Source organism: Varroa jacobsoni, unplaced genomic scaffold, assembly GCF_002532875.2.
Source record: "Varroa jacobsoni isolate VJ856 unplaced genomic scaffold, vjacob_1.0 scaffold_360, whole genome shotgun sequence".
Lineage (NCBI taxonomy): Eukaryota > Metazoa > Arthropoda > Arachnida > Mesostigmata > Varroidae > Varroa > Varroa jacobsoni.
The window spans coordinates 117,205-134,896 of NW_019213262.1; the positions used below are offsets into that span (position 1 = coordinate 117,205).

The following is a 17,692-nucleotide window of genomic DNA, read 5'->3' on the forward strand; positions in this document are numbered from 1 at the left end:
TTACGAAGGAGCCCACTTCATCGCAAGCATCTGCAAAGCTTGCGGAAACGTGGTCTTACTAAAAAATGTTGGTGTACGGAGACGACAAAATACCACACGCAGTACAAAATAGACAGCGTATAAAACATCAATGTATGATGGCATAAACAATTACTTGACATAGAAGTGAGTTGAATAACACCATGTCACTATATGTATAAATTGAGAATAACTTGGATGGATCGTTCTGTATTGGCGACAAGAGGACCTCTGAATCGACTGCTGTCAGAAAAGTTAGTGAAATTGAAACAAAATCTCCTTTAAGCAGGATATAAGATGTTTCCTGCTAATTCGGGACAATTTGTCCTCTAACGCCATTGTGAAACGACAACTAATAGAAAGCGCTCTCGTTTAGTTTATTTATAAAATTTAAGACTTAACGAACGTTAAGTTGGTTTGGTCACCATTTATTAAAGCTATTTGAAAGCACAAAGAATGAGTTCGTAGATCCATATTTCCATCGCTTGGCACAACAAACAAACGTCAAAATGAAACATGTATTGTGCTCAAAGACAGATATAACCTTTCTTGGGTTTTTTTTTTTTAGAGCAGGGCTTAATGCTATGTGATATAACTGGCTGCTAACCTCGTTTGTAACTAGCAACAAATTGTTGTGTGTAATATTATAATATATATCGCCGTTCGATCGTTAAGTATGATTCTAGTGCACCAAATTTAAGTCAGTGTATAGCCGCTAAATATTCCATCATATCAGACTACACGTACAGAAGCCTATCATAAATTCGACCATAAATAATTTACTTTGGTATGATAATTTGTAAGTGTAATGCTTTATGTTTTTATAATGCCTAAACGTTACATCTAACCGACGCTTGATAAATATGTAGGAGATTTTTCTGGCGAAAAAGCTCCTACATATTTGAAGGCATACATACAGGTCATCGGCATAGACTTTGGAAAGCTGTTTGTCGTTACGAAGATGCGTTGATCCGCCACTTTCAGTACTAGAACCAAGTCTGTAATGTTCTAAGCCAAACAACAAACTCGTCGAGCGGAACGCCGTTTTCGCAACTCGAGCAAAAATTAGCTATTATCGAGTCCCCTCTTTTTTAATGAACCCCACATTAAAATAAAAAAAACTTTCTTTTTTGTCGGATATAATTGACAAGCCTACATGATTACTAGTTCTGATGTGCCTGCTGAAAATTCCGACAAAAATATCGATAAATAAGCGGAAAGGCTTTCAATAAGTTTTGGATTTAAAAGAATTAAAAGTCCATCGAAATGGCTCAAAAAGTCATTTTAGATAAGCCTAAACTTTTGAATACAAAAATTAACGATCGTATTCAAGAGGATGATATTAATTGTCAGTTGAACCGTTCAGATAACCTCAAACAAAAGCTTTTTGCTTATTTTTGTATTTTCTGGGCTTTGCGGCCATTTGACCGCCTGCATTTTTCGAACCTTGCTCTCAGCACAAAACATAGTTTTGTTGGAATATTTTTGAATGTAGCGTGAGCGTGTTTGAGCGATACTTCAACGAGCTCGTATCTACAAATATTGCTTGATGCATGGTCAGTCTTAAAAAAGATATTTGCGCGTTAAGTAAATAGTTAGATTCCGAGATACAGCTGTATATATGTTATGCCATACAAGCGCCACCATCAGGAATGTGACTTCTAGCACGTCTGAAGTAATTGTTGAAATATTTGTTTTTATTTAAATATGATCTTTAAAATAAAGCATAAGGAAGAGCCTATTTATGCGCCGTACCATGTATATATCTAGAATAGACCAAATATACACGCGTACACCTACGCTTACTATAGCGTTTGGTGTTTTTTTTATGATTTACATATATAATACGTATATTATATTATTTTGTAATATTTACGGTTGCTTTTCATTTATTCATGAAAACAAAATACCCAGCGGGATATATTTAGAGGTACATTATCGCTGCACGAGAACTCGCACGTGGGTCGGTTCCCACCTCGCGTAGCAAGAAATGCTAAGTCCCGAAAAGTTGAGAATATTGACTTTGGAATATAATTTTACTATATATACACCGGTACAGCTCCAAACAAAAGACAAGTATTCGGTACCTTTATGCAATAATATAATTTTCATGTGTGCATCTATAGTCGTACCGAAGCGCTACATGGGCAGGTCTAGTGCAGTGTCTTGAATAATTTTCTACAGAGTTCTGGAAACCATAATATGGTATAGGGAAACCATAATATTTTAAATGATGCTTAGAAAGTATATCGCTATAAAACGCTATATAGTCGTGCAGCTCGACAGCACTTGCAATGCTACATATGATCATCCATTCGAGAGACTATAGAACGCACGACTTTTACGTACATGTATATTTGAACCCTGTTTTGATGAAGGTCTAACTAGATTCAAATACGTTATATTGAGACTCATCATAAAATATAGTGTCTTCTATTATGTTTGTAACAATGTCGTCCTAAATTTTCTTTGCATAACCGAAACGAGGAGCACAACAATTGATAATTTTTTTTCTGTATTCCTAATGAAATCGTTTAGGTATCCTCGCCAGAGCTTTCAGTTTCTGGAAAAGTTCCACTTTAAAAAACAATTTTCTAATTTACACGAATTACAAGGAAGCCTTCGCGTACACTATGCTGTGATTTGAGCGCAATAGTTTGACAAGATTCGTATCATATTCTATAAATAATTCTATATTATGTTTAAATTGCGTTAGTTGTTGCAATAGTATTGTGCTGGTGGATCATTGGAGAGATTTGCTTTGATTTTGGCGCGGAAAAGATGTGTTGTTTATTAGTAAGAAACAATAAAGGGTTGCATTAATACAAAACTATACCTTTGGTTGATGAACAATTGATCTGAGCCATACGAATATATTTGCTACCATGGGGCAATATTTAGTGATCTTTGTGTACAATATCTATGTCAACAAGTTGTGATGGCACGGCTATTTATGCATTCGAAGTGATGCATTTTAGTGGTTTCTGTGTTACCACAACAAGGTGCCGCCCATAGGTAATTCGTGAGGCTGCTAGAGACCTGAAATCGGTACCGATCCTTCTTGCCGATATGCTAAATTGAGCATCAATATTATAGGATCATAATTAGGTTTCACTGACTACCTTTTAGTTCGCTATAGATAAACAAGTTGTTTTCAATTGGTCTTAGCATTCGTATCCCGCTATAGGCACTTTGCTTTAATCGCTCACTTAATACATTCGAGCAGCTAAATATAGTAAAATTGTTGATATTGCACTTCGCGATCAAATGGCGCGCTAGTTTATAATAGCTATGCTACTTTTCCACCCAGCAGCAAACGTCTGATGTATTTATTAATATACAGGATATATTCATATAATCAATTGATCAGTACAAACATACGAAGCGTCTAACTATCAGCCAGTAAATATTGAACGTATTACGAGAGTTCCAGATCAAAGTGGGTCGGTCGGCCTCGACTGCAATATCGTGCTATTATCGCATGTTGTCCGCTGCGATTGGAGGAGTTTCTTTACATTGTTTTTTTATACTCGTGCCGCATTAGCAACCGCTCGCTAAGGCAGGCGTTGCTGACTATGAAGTCTCTTGAATTAGTCCAGTCATCCCTGGATAGTTTCACCTATTGTGGGATAAAAATATCAACCAAGAGGACGCAACATGAAATTCAGTGAGACTGTTTTCTTTCGCTGACTTTTTCTGACAGCCGGTGCTGTTCTAGACCGCATGTCTATGACTAAGGAGAACCAATACGTTTCGCCCATATCGACGTTGTTGTGAATGTGTTGTCTGACAATTAGTTGGGGTCGTGCTGATGTGACCACGGTATGGGAAGAATGCTCAGATGTGGTGAAAGTGTGTTTCTTAGATCGTGGAACGGTTGACGTAGCTAAGTGCATGATAGCTGCCCCTTGTCATCGCGAAAACCGCCTCGCCATAGTAGGGCTTCCCAGTGGCCTCTTTCGAAGAGAGCACGACTGCGCGATGACGCACTCTGCAGTACTCGATGAGACAATACAAGAACACCGTCGCCTCCAAGCGAACGCTCACTGCAACGTCATTACAGGGGCAACAGCAAAGAAAGCCAGCCAGGAAAGGCTAGCGGCTGAGATCTTCTCGCCGAGTCAAGTCAGTGTAGCGTGTTGACTGTGGTGAGTGAATATAGAAAGACGCTAGGCGAAGCAGGACTACTGATGTCTTCCTCTCCAACGCTTGTAGCAAAGCGGTAAACCAGAAGGCCGTTACTGGCCCGTGCATTGCCCCACGAAAGCTCAAGCAAAGAGCCTAAAAGGCTTAATGCGAATTTATCTCTGGTGGTGTTCATACGCGCGGCATCTCTTGCCTTCCCGGCCACGCAGCGAATAGTTTTGGTTCAGTGTTGAAGTAAACTACAACAGTTTCGTTCCTCAGCCAAAAGGCCAAAAAAAAACCAAGTAATTATGGGTGAGTTAACAACGTAAATTACATACAAATTAATCGCTCGATATAAATCGTATGTCGCATCGTCTCAAACGTTTTACACTAATATCAATTAAATCTAAAGCTTGAGGACGATTTTTCCAAAACACGAACCGAAAGGAATATCAGTCAAGCGATAGGCTTAATGAGTGGACGTGCAGTGATGATCCAATAGAACGTGCAAATAAGCGGCATTTGATTAAAAATCGTTCATGTACAGACCCTCATATTGACGACTAAATTAACCCGAGGACGCGAGATCTTTGATTAAGCAGTGCGTTTCTGTAGAATAGATAATGAAAATTGAATCTCAGGGTGGCCATTACCTTCGCCACTCGTTCGTATTCAGTATGCCTTTAAATTATGCCTTTTTCAAATGATACTAGCTCAGATCAATATGCAAGATATTTTTTAAAAAAATAATAAATTTTTTATAAATTAGTAATAAACCGAAAGTTGCTAACAAATTTGTTCGCAAGAGAAAAAATCGAGGCGATCAATAGATGGCACGCGTCCAGTACCACATCTAGGATATCTTAAACGATGAGCACTTTCATAAAAACCAATATCTGGAGTAATAACAATGATAATAGCTCACCACTTAACCGAAACCATATGTAATTACTTCAGTTATAATCGAAAGCCGTTTTGAAATAGCACGATGAGCCAAAAGCTCAAATAAGGTTGATTGATTGATTGATGTCAATCGTTCCTTGGTCTAATCAACGACTTATGACAGTCAACGCAAATCTTGTCTATCGATAATGTTTAGATTTATTCGTAACCTTCTATGAAAAATTAACTGCAACTAACCTAATACAGGATCGATTATAGGTCAGCTTTCTAATTATGAACCGATCAATTTAATTAAATTGGCACTTTATACTGCTGCGATTCCTTATTATCGGAGGGATCTTTTTCAAGCAGAAACAGCACAGTTTGTTATAAATAATCACATCTTAAATTCGGTTCTTCTTTCGCAAAACACAAGAAATCATGCACAAAATGTGCCCCCTGCCTAGAACTTCGGTCGTCGGAGAGTCGGACAGAATAGTTGGAAAAATACTTAGGCCATCTTCGTGATCACTGAGGAGCTATTAACATGTGTACTGCCGGTCACATATTCATGTATCTGCTTTTCCTAAGCGGCGAATCGGTGTTGAGATAACTTCCAGAAGAGAACATTGCAGTGTTTATATATAGAAAATAAATTATTGCCCTTTTCGAAATGTAGATGTATTTCTTGATGCTACATATACCATGTACAGTTTGCTGTTCGTTACCTGTTCACCAGCTTCAACTTCTGCTAATAGCAGTAGCAGAAAAAATAACTCAGCTTTCCAATTGGATTTAAACCAGCACGGCTGGTAGTGCTTTTTTTCGTAACGGTAGATACACAAACCAGAGTTTGTGGTTTATGGGCGTCTGTGTGTGTGCACATTTGAGTGAGAACGTCGGGTACCCTTAGTTATGGGCAGCTAGAGCTAGTGCTTTTTTCGTGACGGTAGATACACAAACCAGAGTTTGTGGTTTATGGGCGTCTGTGTGTGTGCACATTTGAGTGAGAACGTCGGGTACCCTTAGTTATGGGCAGCTAGAGCTTTCTTTTTATATATCTTATTGGTCACCACGTTCACACACACGCGTCTATTGAAGGACTTATAAATGTTGCTTTATTATAACCGTTCTAAGGCTTACCGCGTAGCCCGTGGGATTCCAAACACAAAATGAATTTTCACGCTTCTGAATTAAACTTAGTTATACTGGATAAATATGCAGAAATCGAGCTAATAAAGATCCATCATGTAAATGAGCTAAATTACGGTAAATAAAGATGTCAAAGTTGGATCTCTAAAACGAGATTGATATAGACCGTGATTCTCTTGCCGTAACAAGTGTTATAGTGCAACAATAACACGCCTAACGTAAATATTGCCATAACAATGTGGATCCATAGATATTTGCGTAATAGGTCAGCGCATCAGTGGTTATTTCTGATATTAAGAAAAACCTGTTTAAAATATTTATAATCTAAAAAATTCTTTGAGTCCTAATATTTTGAAGAAAATCCCGTTGAGAATATAAATAACACCGAAAATTCTTCACGTGTTTGTTCGCAAAGCCGAAAGTATTTACTTTCGGCTGGTTTCTCCTCAGTGAGCTTGAGATGGGCCAAGCTAGACTCAGCAATAAACAACGGCAGCCATAAGAGTAGCAACGTTGAACTACCGTATAGCGTAACGCAATGCATCGACCACTACGTTTTAGGTTGGCTGGATTAAGCTGACAGACAAAGGGCACGTCGCGCAGCATAACTGTTATCGTTGTCGTTACTCAGCAATGGGAACAGTACGCGGTTATCTTTCTCGTAGCCGACATCGCAGCATCGTTTGTCTGAGACCGTACCAAGGGTTTGGTAGATGTTGCTTTCGTTGTCTTCAGGGCGAATGGGCGCCCTCTACCCACTACCACGTAGATCAACTTGCGTACGCCAGTGTAGCAATGCCGCTACCGCTCGTGGCGCTATTATGACCGCTATGCTCGAACTAGCCTTGTCATCTATATTAGTTCCTATATTAGTTCGTATATAGTGTATACGAATGGGCAGTAGCAGGGCATGTCGTGCCATCGAGTACGAAAGAAAAGAGGAAGACCTCTATTTTGGACAATACATCAACGCCGGCAGTTACGGTTCGAAAAAAACACCGCTATCTGTTGAGTCATTGGTATTTTGGCTAATATAATTATTATTACCTCATTTTTTCTTTAAATACCCAAACAGGTATGGATGGGTCGATATGTCCGCTGTTATGTGCATGAATGCGTCAACCACTCCTGCATTTGCAGAAATCCTTGCGAGAACACAAAAATTAGACCCGTCCTGTCACGGGAAGATGCTACATATTTGTAAACCTTTAGCGCAAGGCGAGGAATATAAAAAATGCCTATACGATTACTATTGTGAAAAGATGAAAACTGAAGTGCGTACGAAGCCTCGTTATTATATTGTGACCGTGGAATCATCAAACTTGAAACGTAATTCTTTTTTATCTGTTTAACGTTGTAGTTATTTCGAAAGTTCATGTTTATGTACAAACCCATCATGTGGTTATCAGTGTAGACTACCTCTTCCTGGTATTATATTAAATAAAGACGATATCACCTCTACGTAAATGTGCTATTAACGTAATTGTCATCGCAACTGTAAAATAATATAATTATATTAAGCTGATTGTGTGATTTCGTTGGGTGGGGTGTTTCCATCATCGATAACTTAAGTTTTGAAGAACACCAAATCAATCATTTTGTAAGAAGGCTTTGGCTTGAAATTCGTGAGAGGTACTTTGAGGTAAAAGGGTGAGTTGTTTCGTGCAAAGCGTGCCATGCTTGCTTTCTAAGATACTTACAAGACTTGTAGCCGCTTTTAGTGGTCTCCGATAAAAAAAGCTCATCAGGAGTTATTGTATTTCGAACTCTAAATTTTGTGGACCGATATAGAAACCCTCGCGTTTTGTAGAAGGATTATGGTTTACTTCGTTAACATGATATTTTCAAACGAAAAAATAAAATGTTTTGATCAAACCTCCATCGTCTTACATTTTGTACCTGCCTCATTTACACAGCTCCTTTGATCAGTGTCCAATATTACAAAATTTACGCACACGCGATATTATATTATATCTTATAATAGGTCATGTCTTAATTACATCCTGTCTTTATTATGAATCGATACTGTAATCTTATCGATAGAATACGATCGCTCCTACCCAGTCTGTGACTGAACAGATTCAGGCTCATCGTTCAGGTCTCTGGTTCCTGTTAAAAAAATTATTTAGCAATATAGAAATCTACTTTTGGAGCCTATAACTTTTAAGTTGTGATGCCATTGCTGATGTCTACAGAGTTAACCCATGCGACCTTTAATTGAATCTCATAAGAAACGTGCATCAGCTTATCTATAGCTAACTAGATCGGCTTGCGCTTATGGGACGCTTGGAATTCTATAAGCCAATGGCGGAGACACAGACTACCAGGCAGTGAGACAGTGAGCTACCTGTGTTTAGCCGCCTGTGTTGCCTCGAAAGGCACGTGGTTCCCTAACTGATTATTGGCTAGTCTTGCATGCATAACATGGGCACTTTGTTTAGTATATTCTGATGATGTGGTCATCGCCACGCTTGTGTGACACACGCAGCGGCACGTGCGATTCACTCAGGCACTTCTCCATTCAAGACAAACAAACAAACGAACGAACGAAGGCACCTATCTTGGCTATGCGCTTAAGTGCCCTCACTCTCCGCTAATGATGCCAGGGCCTCTCCCCCATCTGCCTGGTCCACACGCACGCGCGCGGGGCTGTTGTCTCCTTTACCCTCCTTCCCTTGCGCGTTGGTTGCTGCCAACGTTGGGTTAGCTCTATCCATCGCTGAATGCCAAACAGACATAGCACCATCCAGCTGTAGTACGTGCTACGCCGGCTAGTCGATACGCGCCACATCTTCGAGGGCAAGGCAAACCCCAACGTCCTCGGTCTCCTTCGTCACTGGTTTCGAATTGTTGTAGATTGGACGGACACCCCGAGGCGGCCAGTGAACGAACAACTGAAGAGCAAGCTAGCCAACAAGTAATTGTCGAGCGAACACCTAAAAAGCTCGTCATTTCTTTGAGTCATGTAAACGATGGACATTCGATTCGAATCACTTCCCTAATGGCAGGCGGTTTGCTACGTGCAGCAAGCTGCACAGCGTGCGTTTGACAGCGAAACGCTACGGCCTGTGGTGGGCGCGAGGATCGCAATCGTGAGAGATGGCTCGCAAGGCATCAGGCCTCCGCGTGCAACCGTTAGTGACCTCCTAGGAGGCCTGGTCGTTAGGTCACCGTCCCAACCCACTGCCTACTCTAGGTGCGTGCGTGTGTGCTTATGTATGTACATGTACCTGTCTGACCGTCTGTCTGTTTCCGTGTAGCGGTGCGTGTGAGAACAAATTCATCGTACAACTCCCTGTGGGAGCTGTGCAAGAATAAGTTCCCTAGCTGCCCCAAGAGTAGTTGTATCGGTTCATTCGTGCGAATACGCCGATGCGCCGGACCGCTGCTGCATCGACTGAATGTTGCATCGCCCCCGACATATCCCCAGGAGCCGGCGACTTACTCCCACTATTACGAATTGCTTCTGCCATCGCAATTATCTGCTGTATAGACAAACGGCCGTTATTCGGCAGGTTAACAGCGGCAGGTTCTGTAAGGACCTGTTTGATGACGAGATCCTCGTCGTCGCTATCGTGTCCTGTTGGATACGACGGGTGACTGAGGGCCAAGAAAAAATAGAAAAAGACGAAATCATTCGACGTGCTACGGCAGTCACGTAGGCGAGGTCTTTTATACATTAACAATAGCTGACAAAAGTTTACCACTGAGAGGATGGGTGGAACGCTTGGCGTAGCTGGATCATCCTATACACGGACGACCCTTATATCGTCTCATGAACTGAAGACCTTCAAAAAGAAGAAGCGTAGAGGGCAGGATCTCTTCGACGTGATGGGGAAACCATGCTGGTCAGGTACCCCACCGCCGGAGATCCGCATTATTGAGCCTCCTTGGGGAGAAGACGAAGCCTACAACGATGCTTTTACTGGTGCGTATTCATCTGCTGAATATTACAATCATCTTCATTGCTGTTGTCGATAGGAAGAGCAGGGGCGACGCACACACCACACATGCACTAGAGTTATGATACAATGCGGCCATGGTATTCAGCCAATGAACACGGTTGTACCTTTCCCAGTACAAATCTTGCAGATCAGCCTGGACATATATACCGCGACATTAGCTGCATGTCAACACCTAGTGACGATATCTATTTTTTAGCCATTCCGTATTAGTCTATGTGTAGTAATTCGACATTGTCCAAAACTCGAACGGCTTTAATGCGAAGAAAATGATTAAAATTTAAAAACACTTTTTCTCAATGTAAATAAGTGGCACGACACGCCAGTAATGATTCAACGGCACCACCGCTACAGCGTCGGTTATATCTGATAATGACTGCTGATATCTTCGAAGCGTTGCTTGTAACATCATTTGTCCTTGTTTTTTTTATCGAAACCTTTCTTGGCAAGCGTGCTTACTTCAAAAACAATTTTTAGGTTCGTTGGAAGGAACTATTTGTATCACTTAAGAAGATGTTAACACACTCCGTTTCGTTGTGCGGTTAATTCTGCCGTTGCTGCTAAAATTCAACCTGTATAGGTGTCGAAATTGTTATCCAACTATCGCTATCGTATCATTATTTTCGTGGATAACGAAGAGCTGTTGTTTTTGCTAGAATTCTCGGACTAACAGAAGCTCGAAGGTCAGTGGTCATCGTGAAGTAGCGGTCACGTTAGTGGTAACGTCACGCGGGTTTTTGAAGACGACGCGCGAATTTTATGGCTTGTTCGTATTTTGTCTAGTTTACTATTATTATTATCATAATCTCGATTATTATTTGATATGTGCTTCGGAAGGTGGAATATAAATTATAACTCTTTTTTTTTTGTCAAAAGGTTCGTTTACGCTTACGCACTTCAACCTTAACAAAACGAAAATGCTCACATGATGTAATAGGTAACTGATCAACTATTGGCAATAAGCATTGCCTTATTGCTGATAAAAACAAATAGAAACCACAGTTTACAGTACGAGTTCTGTCATGTAACCGCGAAAGAGCTTCATTTGTGTATTTCGTAGTATACCTTGGTCTCTACGTCACCGTGCTCATTAACTAACTGTTTCCTTCGTGTTATGCTGGCTGCACATAGAAAACCCATCATTACCAAATGGTGCTCCAGATTACAGAGACGTTTCATCTTCCGATTAGTCGCCCACATGAGGACCGTCATATTTCCCCACTTCGGAAATGGCACTAGTAGCTGCTCGCGATCACTGTTGTTATTATTATAGTGATAATCGAAAAAAGTGGGGTTGTATATATGTTTGTTTTTCCCGTTGCCGATGTCGGCAAGCCCCATCGATCGATTCGTGGCAGGGATCTTGTACGACAAGTTAACGCAGTAGCCTATTCGCTTTTGTGTAATAGTACAAACGGTAATACTAATACCAAATTTGAGAAGTGGGGAAATATTTAAAAAAAAAGAGTAGCAAAGAGTGCTTTTGGGACTGATAAGTTAGTTTCATCGCTACCCTCAGTGCGTTGAAACACAATCGTCTCTATTTTGTTGTATTCGCAGGAACGTTAATAGAACTGTCGCAGGGACAGAAAACGTTTACAGATATGCGGTGTATAGTTTTGCAGGTACAATGGGTTTTATAGTGACTACCGTACTGGGTCTGCAAATGTTGGTATTTTTATTATAAATAATGAAACAAGTGCTATCGCTTTTGTATTACTGGTTGGTCGCTTTCGTTAAAAGAGCGTCTCTTTTGCTGCACTTGAAAAAAATGTTTTACTGTCGAACTTTTCAGTGGATTGACGTGCATCGTAACCGCAAATGAAACATCTGTGTATTTCGACAACAGCTTTAAATAACGAGGCTTTAAAACGAAAAAAAAAAAAAAAACTTGAGACTGAGTATAGCATAGCAGTATCATTGTACCTTATGACTAAATCCTTATTTCTTCCATCGTTATTTGTGTACTTGACGTAGGTCAGGACCAGGCGTGGGTAACACTCGCTACCAACGATACGTATGGAATCGGTGCACTGGTGCTTAGTGCTTCGTTACGGAAGGCCGGAACATGCCGCCAGTTGGCGATCCTGATCACGTCGCATGTGACTACCCCCATGCGTCGATTGCTCGAGCAATCTTTCGACCTCGTCAAAGAAGTCAATCTGTTAGACTCGAATGACGCCGCCCATTTAGCGGTCCTCAAACGACCTGAGCTTGGCATTACTTTCACTAAAATCCATTGTTGGACGCTTACTCAATACACAAAATGTGTCTTTTTGGATGCCGACACGCTTGTAAGTGGAATTTACTAGGAAACACTTCAAACGTTATTTGAATCATTCGGTTTATTTTTGTTTATTTATTATTATTACATTATTTGATTACTATTATAAAGAATTATTAGAATTAACAAGTAAGAAAATGTTACTCGTAACTCGATTTTTATCTTACATGTTTTAGGTGCTGAAAAACTGCGATGAATTATTCCAACGTGAAGAGCTGAGTGCGGTTCCCGATGTGGGATGGCCTGATTGCTTCAACTCTGGTGTGTTTGTGTTTGTTCCTTCAGTGAAGACCTTTGAAGAACTCGTCGCGCTTGCAGATCGCGAAGGCAGTTACGACGGAGGTGACCAGGGCCTACTCAACAGCTATTTCAGTGACTGGGCTACCAAAGACATCGCACGACACCTATCATTTATCTACAACATGAATTCAAGCGTCTTTTATTCATATCTTCCTGCGTTCCTGAAATTCGGACACACAGTCAAGGTTTTCTTTTAGTAATATAAGATAAGAGATATAATAAGATTCATTAGCTAGATGCTCGTTTCGCTCAAAATTTTCATAACGAACTCAATTCCTATCAGTGATGCTGTCGATTGTCTCAACAATTGTCTCAGAAACCCGTTCCACCTTCTGCACATGTACGTAACGGGCCGAAAACATATCTTTGAACATATCCAAACCGTAATTAGAGAATATTTGCTCCCTACATGTGTAGTTGCTGAAGGCACAGGTTTCTATTTTGGTCTTTTGTATATTCTAGATTGTCCATTTCTTGGGTGCGCGTAAGCCGTGGCATTACAGTTACAATCTTCTAACAAACCACGTAGATTGCGGCGATATAAATTATCAAGAACACTTGCGAGTGTGGTGGAACCTTTTCATGAGTCACGTTCAACCAAGACTTACGCCCAACTGTGTAAGTGAATCACAGGCCGGATTTTTTCCTATTATACAGGCAGACATTTTATTGATTTCTTCCTTTATTGCATAGTTCAATAGTACAAACTAACGTACACGTTGGTTGAGGTTGCTCTACCAATATAACATGCCAATTGATTGCTGCCGTACATGTAAACACGTTCAAATCATAAGTATAGGAATGCTCCTTCAAATGCAGCAGTAGTACACACCGATTAATAGTTCTTCATGCAATCACCTCACTGATTGACGGTACACAGGCTGGGCTCGCTGGCGAGATGTCCAAACTAAGCATCAGGAGCGCTGAGGAGTTGCGTAACTATCCCGTAGAGCAAATACTTGGGCCAGAAGCACGGCAATTCGCGTGGGAACGTGGTCAGATAGACTACCTAGGTGCGGACGCCTTCGCCAACATCCAGAAGAAGCTCGACGCCGCCATGGAACCATCGGGTGAGTAAATAAACCGGTTCACATCTGTAGACCAATTATGGTTTAGGCAAATTATGTTCTTTATGCCATACGAAGATCACCGCTAAACCCCATGGCATTGCTGTTTGATCCTTATGTTGCGCAAGCTCAAATCACAGTGGAGGCCTATCTATCTGCTATTGAGCCTAGTGATTGCACTGCCTGTGATGTCAGCCGTTTGCAAACTAGCGATTCGTCGTACGGTTCCGAGATTTCTGAACCGTGTGATAGCGAATACACTAAAATGAGAATGAGCACGACAAAACAGATTAAATTTGCTTTATTTGACGTCACTGTGAAACGTGCAGCCGGACAAGCTGAATTGAGCGGGAACTTCTTTGCTCAAATATGAGAGTAAGTCTTGTTTCGCATCTAATGCTTTCGATAACAAGATTCAATGTTCGTCACTTCTACTTCCTATTGATCGAGTGCATGGATATATTCGTTTGCCATAGTGCTTATTCTCTTTTATTTTGTTGGTTTGCGAGGTAAGGTCTCCCACTACGGGACAGAAAACCACGCGCCAACGCCACCAGTACAGTAATGATCACTATCATCATCATTATCGCCAAAACTACACGTTCTTCTATGTTCGATAGTAGTTGTTGCTTAATTATTACTTTGGTTCGCCGGTCGCTGTCATCGTTGTTCGTCCAATCGATCGATCCATTCAACGTGCGCAGCGCTGTCGCGGCTCAAACCAGTGGCGCTCTCTTCGCTTATGGAGACGACGGCAGACGAAGACGACGATAAAACGCCATTGGTGGCGCCTTCACAGACTCCCGACAGCGGCTCCCGAGTCCGCCCACAATCATCACAACCCCACGACCATGAGCAACATTTCCACATTCCCGCTTTTACATTGTCACGTCCCTTAATCAGTATTTCCGCTGCTGCTACTACTACTGCTACTACTGCTACTGCTACTGCTAGCAATATTCGGCCAGCACATGCGCTGTCCCCAGTACCTCACTCACTGTCAACAACAGCCTCTGTTCAATCCCTAACGCAACCTTTTCCTTTCCTGCCTGGAGTTTCTCCGTATCATCATCATTTACAAATTTTGCCATTTCCTTTTGGCTTGGCTATGGCTGTACCCACACCTCCAAGGGCAACTAGCTCATTGCCAAGTAGACCATCGCCAACCCCATTTCCTTTTCCCATGCGGACGAACACCGCTGGCTTACTGAACGTACCCCAGCAACCTCCATTAACGCTTGGCCCCGATAACCTTTCGATCAGTACCACTAATTCTAGCTTCAATGAGATTGACCCAGATCGGAGTCGAAGCAGCGCCAGCAGCCTAACATCCCTTCCGAAGATCGACGAAGTGATTGAAGACGTCGACCCTAACTCGGTTGTTGTTCCCTTCCGTACGTTCGTCGATGCCGCGGTCAACACCGACCTAACGCTTACCGATATCCTCTACACGAGTAGAGATGACCTCGTAGGGGGCACGGTGAGAAAAGCCTTTCCTGAGGATTTATTTTTGCTGTCGCCAACGTCGCTCGGTGGAAGATCTCGTCATAAACAAAAGCAAGCTTTGTTAGCTAGACCGAGCGAAGGGACAATTGATGCGCGCCTGGATGTCGTCGAGACCCCGTCACGGAGTAAGGCCAGCGACTCGAAAGAGACCAGTAATACCGAGGACCGTCAAAAGCAGAGTGAGGACTCCCAGAACGCGATCGTCACGGACGGCCGCGAAGATCCAGCTAAGAAACCTGATGGAGGCTACTGTAGCATGACGTAACGGCGGTCCACCCCGGAGTCCACCCCACTCCCCAACGCCGGCGAACTTTAATCCATACGCTCGTTTTCACCAGAGATTTGGCTCTCCTTCAATAAAAAAAAGATAGACAAGCTGAGCATGCACATTTTTAAGCAAAAGAAGTGCTAGTCCAAGCAGTGATACCAATTTAGCATTCCAAGGCAGTTGATGCGGTTCCGTCAAGATGAGGCGCAAGCTATTTCCGTATGTATTCCGTGTCCAATGTACACAGACGTCTCGTGCAGACACGCTCGTATTAAACTCCTAAAACTGCCACCTAGTCTATCTGATAAATTATCACAATCGTCGTACTATGTGATTTGATCTTCAATGACTCGCGCTTCCTATTGTTTCCTTACCCTTCATTAAAACTCTGTAGAATTATCCTCTGTTTGCTGTTGCGGATCCTGCTGCTGTACAATTCTGCTGAGCGTCTTTGCAAAAACGCTGTTCTCCTAAAGACAAGCGATGCTGATCTCTTCGAACTCGTTGCATTTTGTATATTCGAAAAAAAAATAATGGCCATGCATAAGGGGTGGGGGGCACATGACTATCGAGTCTTTGAGGTCGCTGTGGCAGAACATTCCAGCGCAGTCGTGCGTTCATAGCTGTTTCTTGAGCTATGTTTGTAATCGATTGCGGAAGGATGAGTAACATGTACGATTTACCTCTAACATCACATGACAACCATACATACATAGTTTTTACTTTACTACAGAGTGTGCGATGTGGGGTTCTCAGGCCTGGATGGTGTGGCCTGGACCTAACCTGGATGATGTTGCTGGTCGTTGTTATTATTGTTGTTGTCATTGTTGTTGTTGGTGGTGTTGTTGATGATGATGATGATGATGATCGTTATGATGGCGATGATGACGATGATGTAGCGAGAGGCGCGAAAGAATTCTTGTTGTTGTTGTTGTTGATGGTGGTGATGAATATGATGATGATAGTAGAACTGAAGATAATACCAAGCCGAGCGTGATAAGGTCTTTGACTTTCAGCCGCTCCGCCTGACGCCGTGACCACCGCCCCTTCAGCCCAGCAACCAGCCGCCCCAACTTCCGGGCCTGGGGTGTCGACCCCGCAACCGCCGCAGCAGCCTCAGGCGTAATTAATGTCATTAGGCTCGGGAGGTGACGATGATTGATGGTGGTTTATGGAGAGCAGCACCGTATGAAGCAGCTAGAAATATTCTGGCAACTCGCTGGACGAGAACCCGCACAACTACTAGATTCAAGACGTTCATGGATATAACAGTAGTAGTAGTAGCAGCAGCAGCATGGAAGCCATTGACATTAGTCGAATTATCAATTTAATTACATAGTTTTTAAATGTCTTAGATGCGCGACAATGGTGACGATAATAAAGGAATGAGTCCCGACTGCTCTCTCATAATGTCATTTTACCTTTACGAAGCTTGCCTTTTTTCCAATAGAACACTCATTTTTAAACCTGTACAACAACAGTTACATAAGTAGATATATATATATGATATACTATGATGGGCTTACTGGCTACGCTGACTGTAGTAAATTGAACTTGACGATGCAGTCTTTCGACGTAACGTCTCATAGCCTGAGGGACAAAGTGTTGCGGGATTTGTTCAGAGGTCGCTTTAGGCATTCTTATCAAACACTATATATATATATATATATATATATATATATATATATATAGAACACTATTTATTATCACTGGTTCATATGATTGAAATCATATGAAATGTTAAATGTTGAGTGCAATAACTTCAACATCAATTGTTAAGTTGAGCAAAAGCGTTACACCGACATATTTTACTAAAACACGGGACACGAAGAAAATGAACACACACAAATATTATATATACATTATATATATAGTTATATATACATTATGGAAATATATAATATTTAAAGAAATGAAAGCAAAACAATTTTTAATTGTTGCTCTAGCAAATAATATAAAAAAGTAAGCAAATAATAAACGGTCAACAAACAAAATGGATTTATTCATTTATATAACGTAAAATTATGAAGAAAAGATCGGGGCAACCTGAGTTTGGTTAGTTGAAAGATGTCAAAGCTACTATATACTATTCTTAGAAAGTTCTGTCTGACAATGAAAATTAGAA

General features: G+C 41.4%; 1 protein-coding gene across 4 annotated transcripts; it reads left to right on the forward strand.

Annotated features, from left to right (window-relative positions):
• Window positions 1-3,989: 3,989 nt before the first annotated feature.
• Gyg (glycogenin 1) lies at window positions 3,990-17,561 on the forward strand. 4 transcript variants are annotated; one of them, XM_022831940.2, is made up of 6 exons: window positions 3,990-4,458; window positions 12,120-12,436; window positions 12,603-12,911; window positions 13,189-13,344; window positions 13,607-13,796; window positions 14,498-16,101. In XM_022831940.2, the coding sequence occupies exons 1-6, from the start codon at window positions 4,455-4,457 to the stop codon at window positions 15,562-15,564; spliced, it is 2,043 nt and encodes a 680-aa protein (XP_022687675.1). In that variant the 5' UTR covers window positions 3,990-4,454; the 3' UTR covers window positions 15,565-16,101. The 4 variants fall into 4 exon arrangements, with proteins under 4 accessions (XP_022687675.1, XP_022687674.1, XP_086824123.1 ...); XM_022831939.2 differs by lacking the exon at window positions 3,990-4,458 and adding an exon at window positions 8,941-10,108; XM_022831941.2 differs by lacking the exons at window positions 3,990-4,458; window positions 14,498-16,101 and adding exons at window positions 9,010-10,108; window positions 16,584-17,561.
• Window positions 17,562-17,692: the final 131 nt, after the last annotated feature.

What these genes read in the sequence shown, in the direction of transcription:
- Gyg (XM_022831939.2), top strand. Translation starts at nt 9,895, where the DNA reads ATGGGTGGAACGCTTGGCGTAGCTGGATCATCCTATACACGGACGACC. An exon ending in CTACAACGATGCTTTTACTG is followed by an intron (nt 10,109 to 12,119) that starts GTGCGTATTCAT and finishes TACTTGACGTAG; the next exon opens with GTCAGGACCAGGCGTGGGTA. An exon ending in AATTCGGACACACAGTCAAG is followed by an intron (nt 12,912 to 13,188) that starts GTTTTCTTTTAG and finishes TGTATATTCTAG; the next exon opens with ATTGTCCATTTCTTGGGTGC.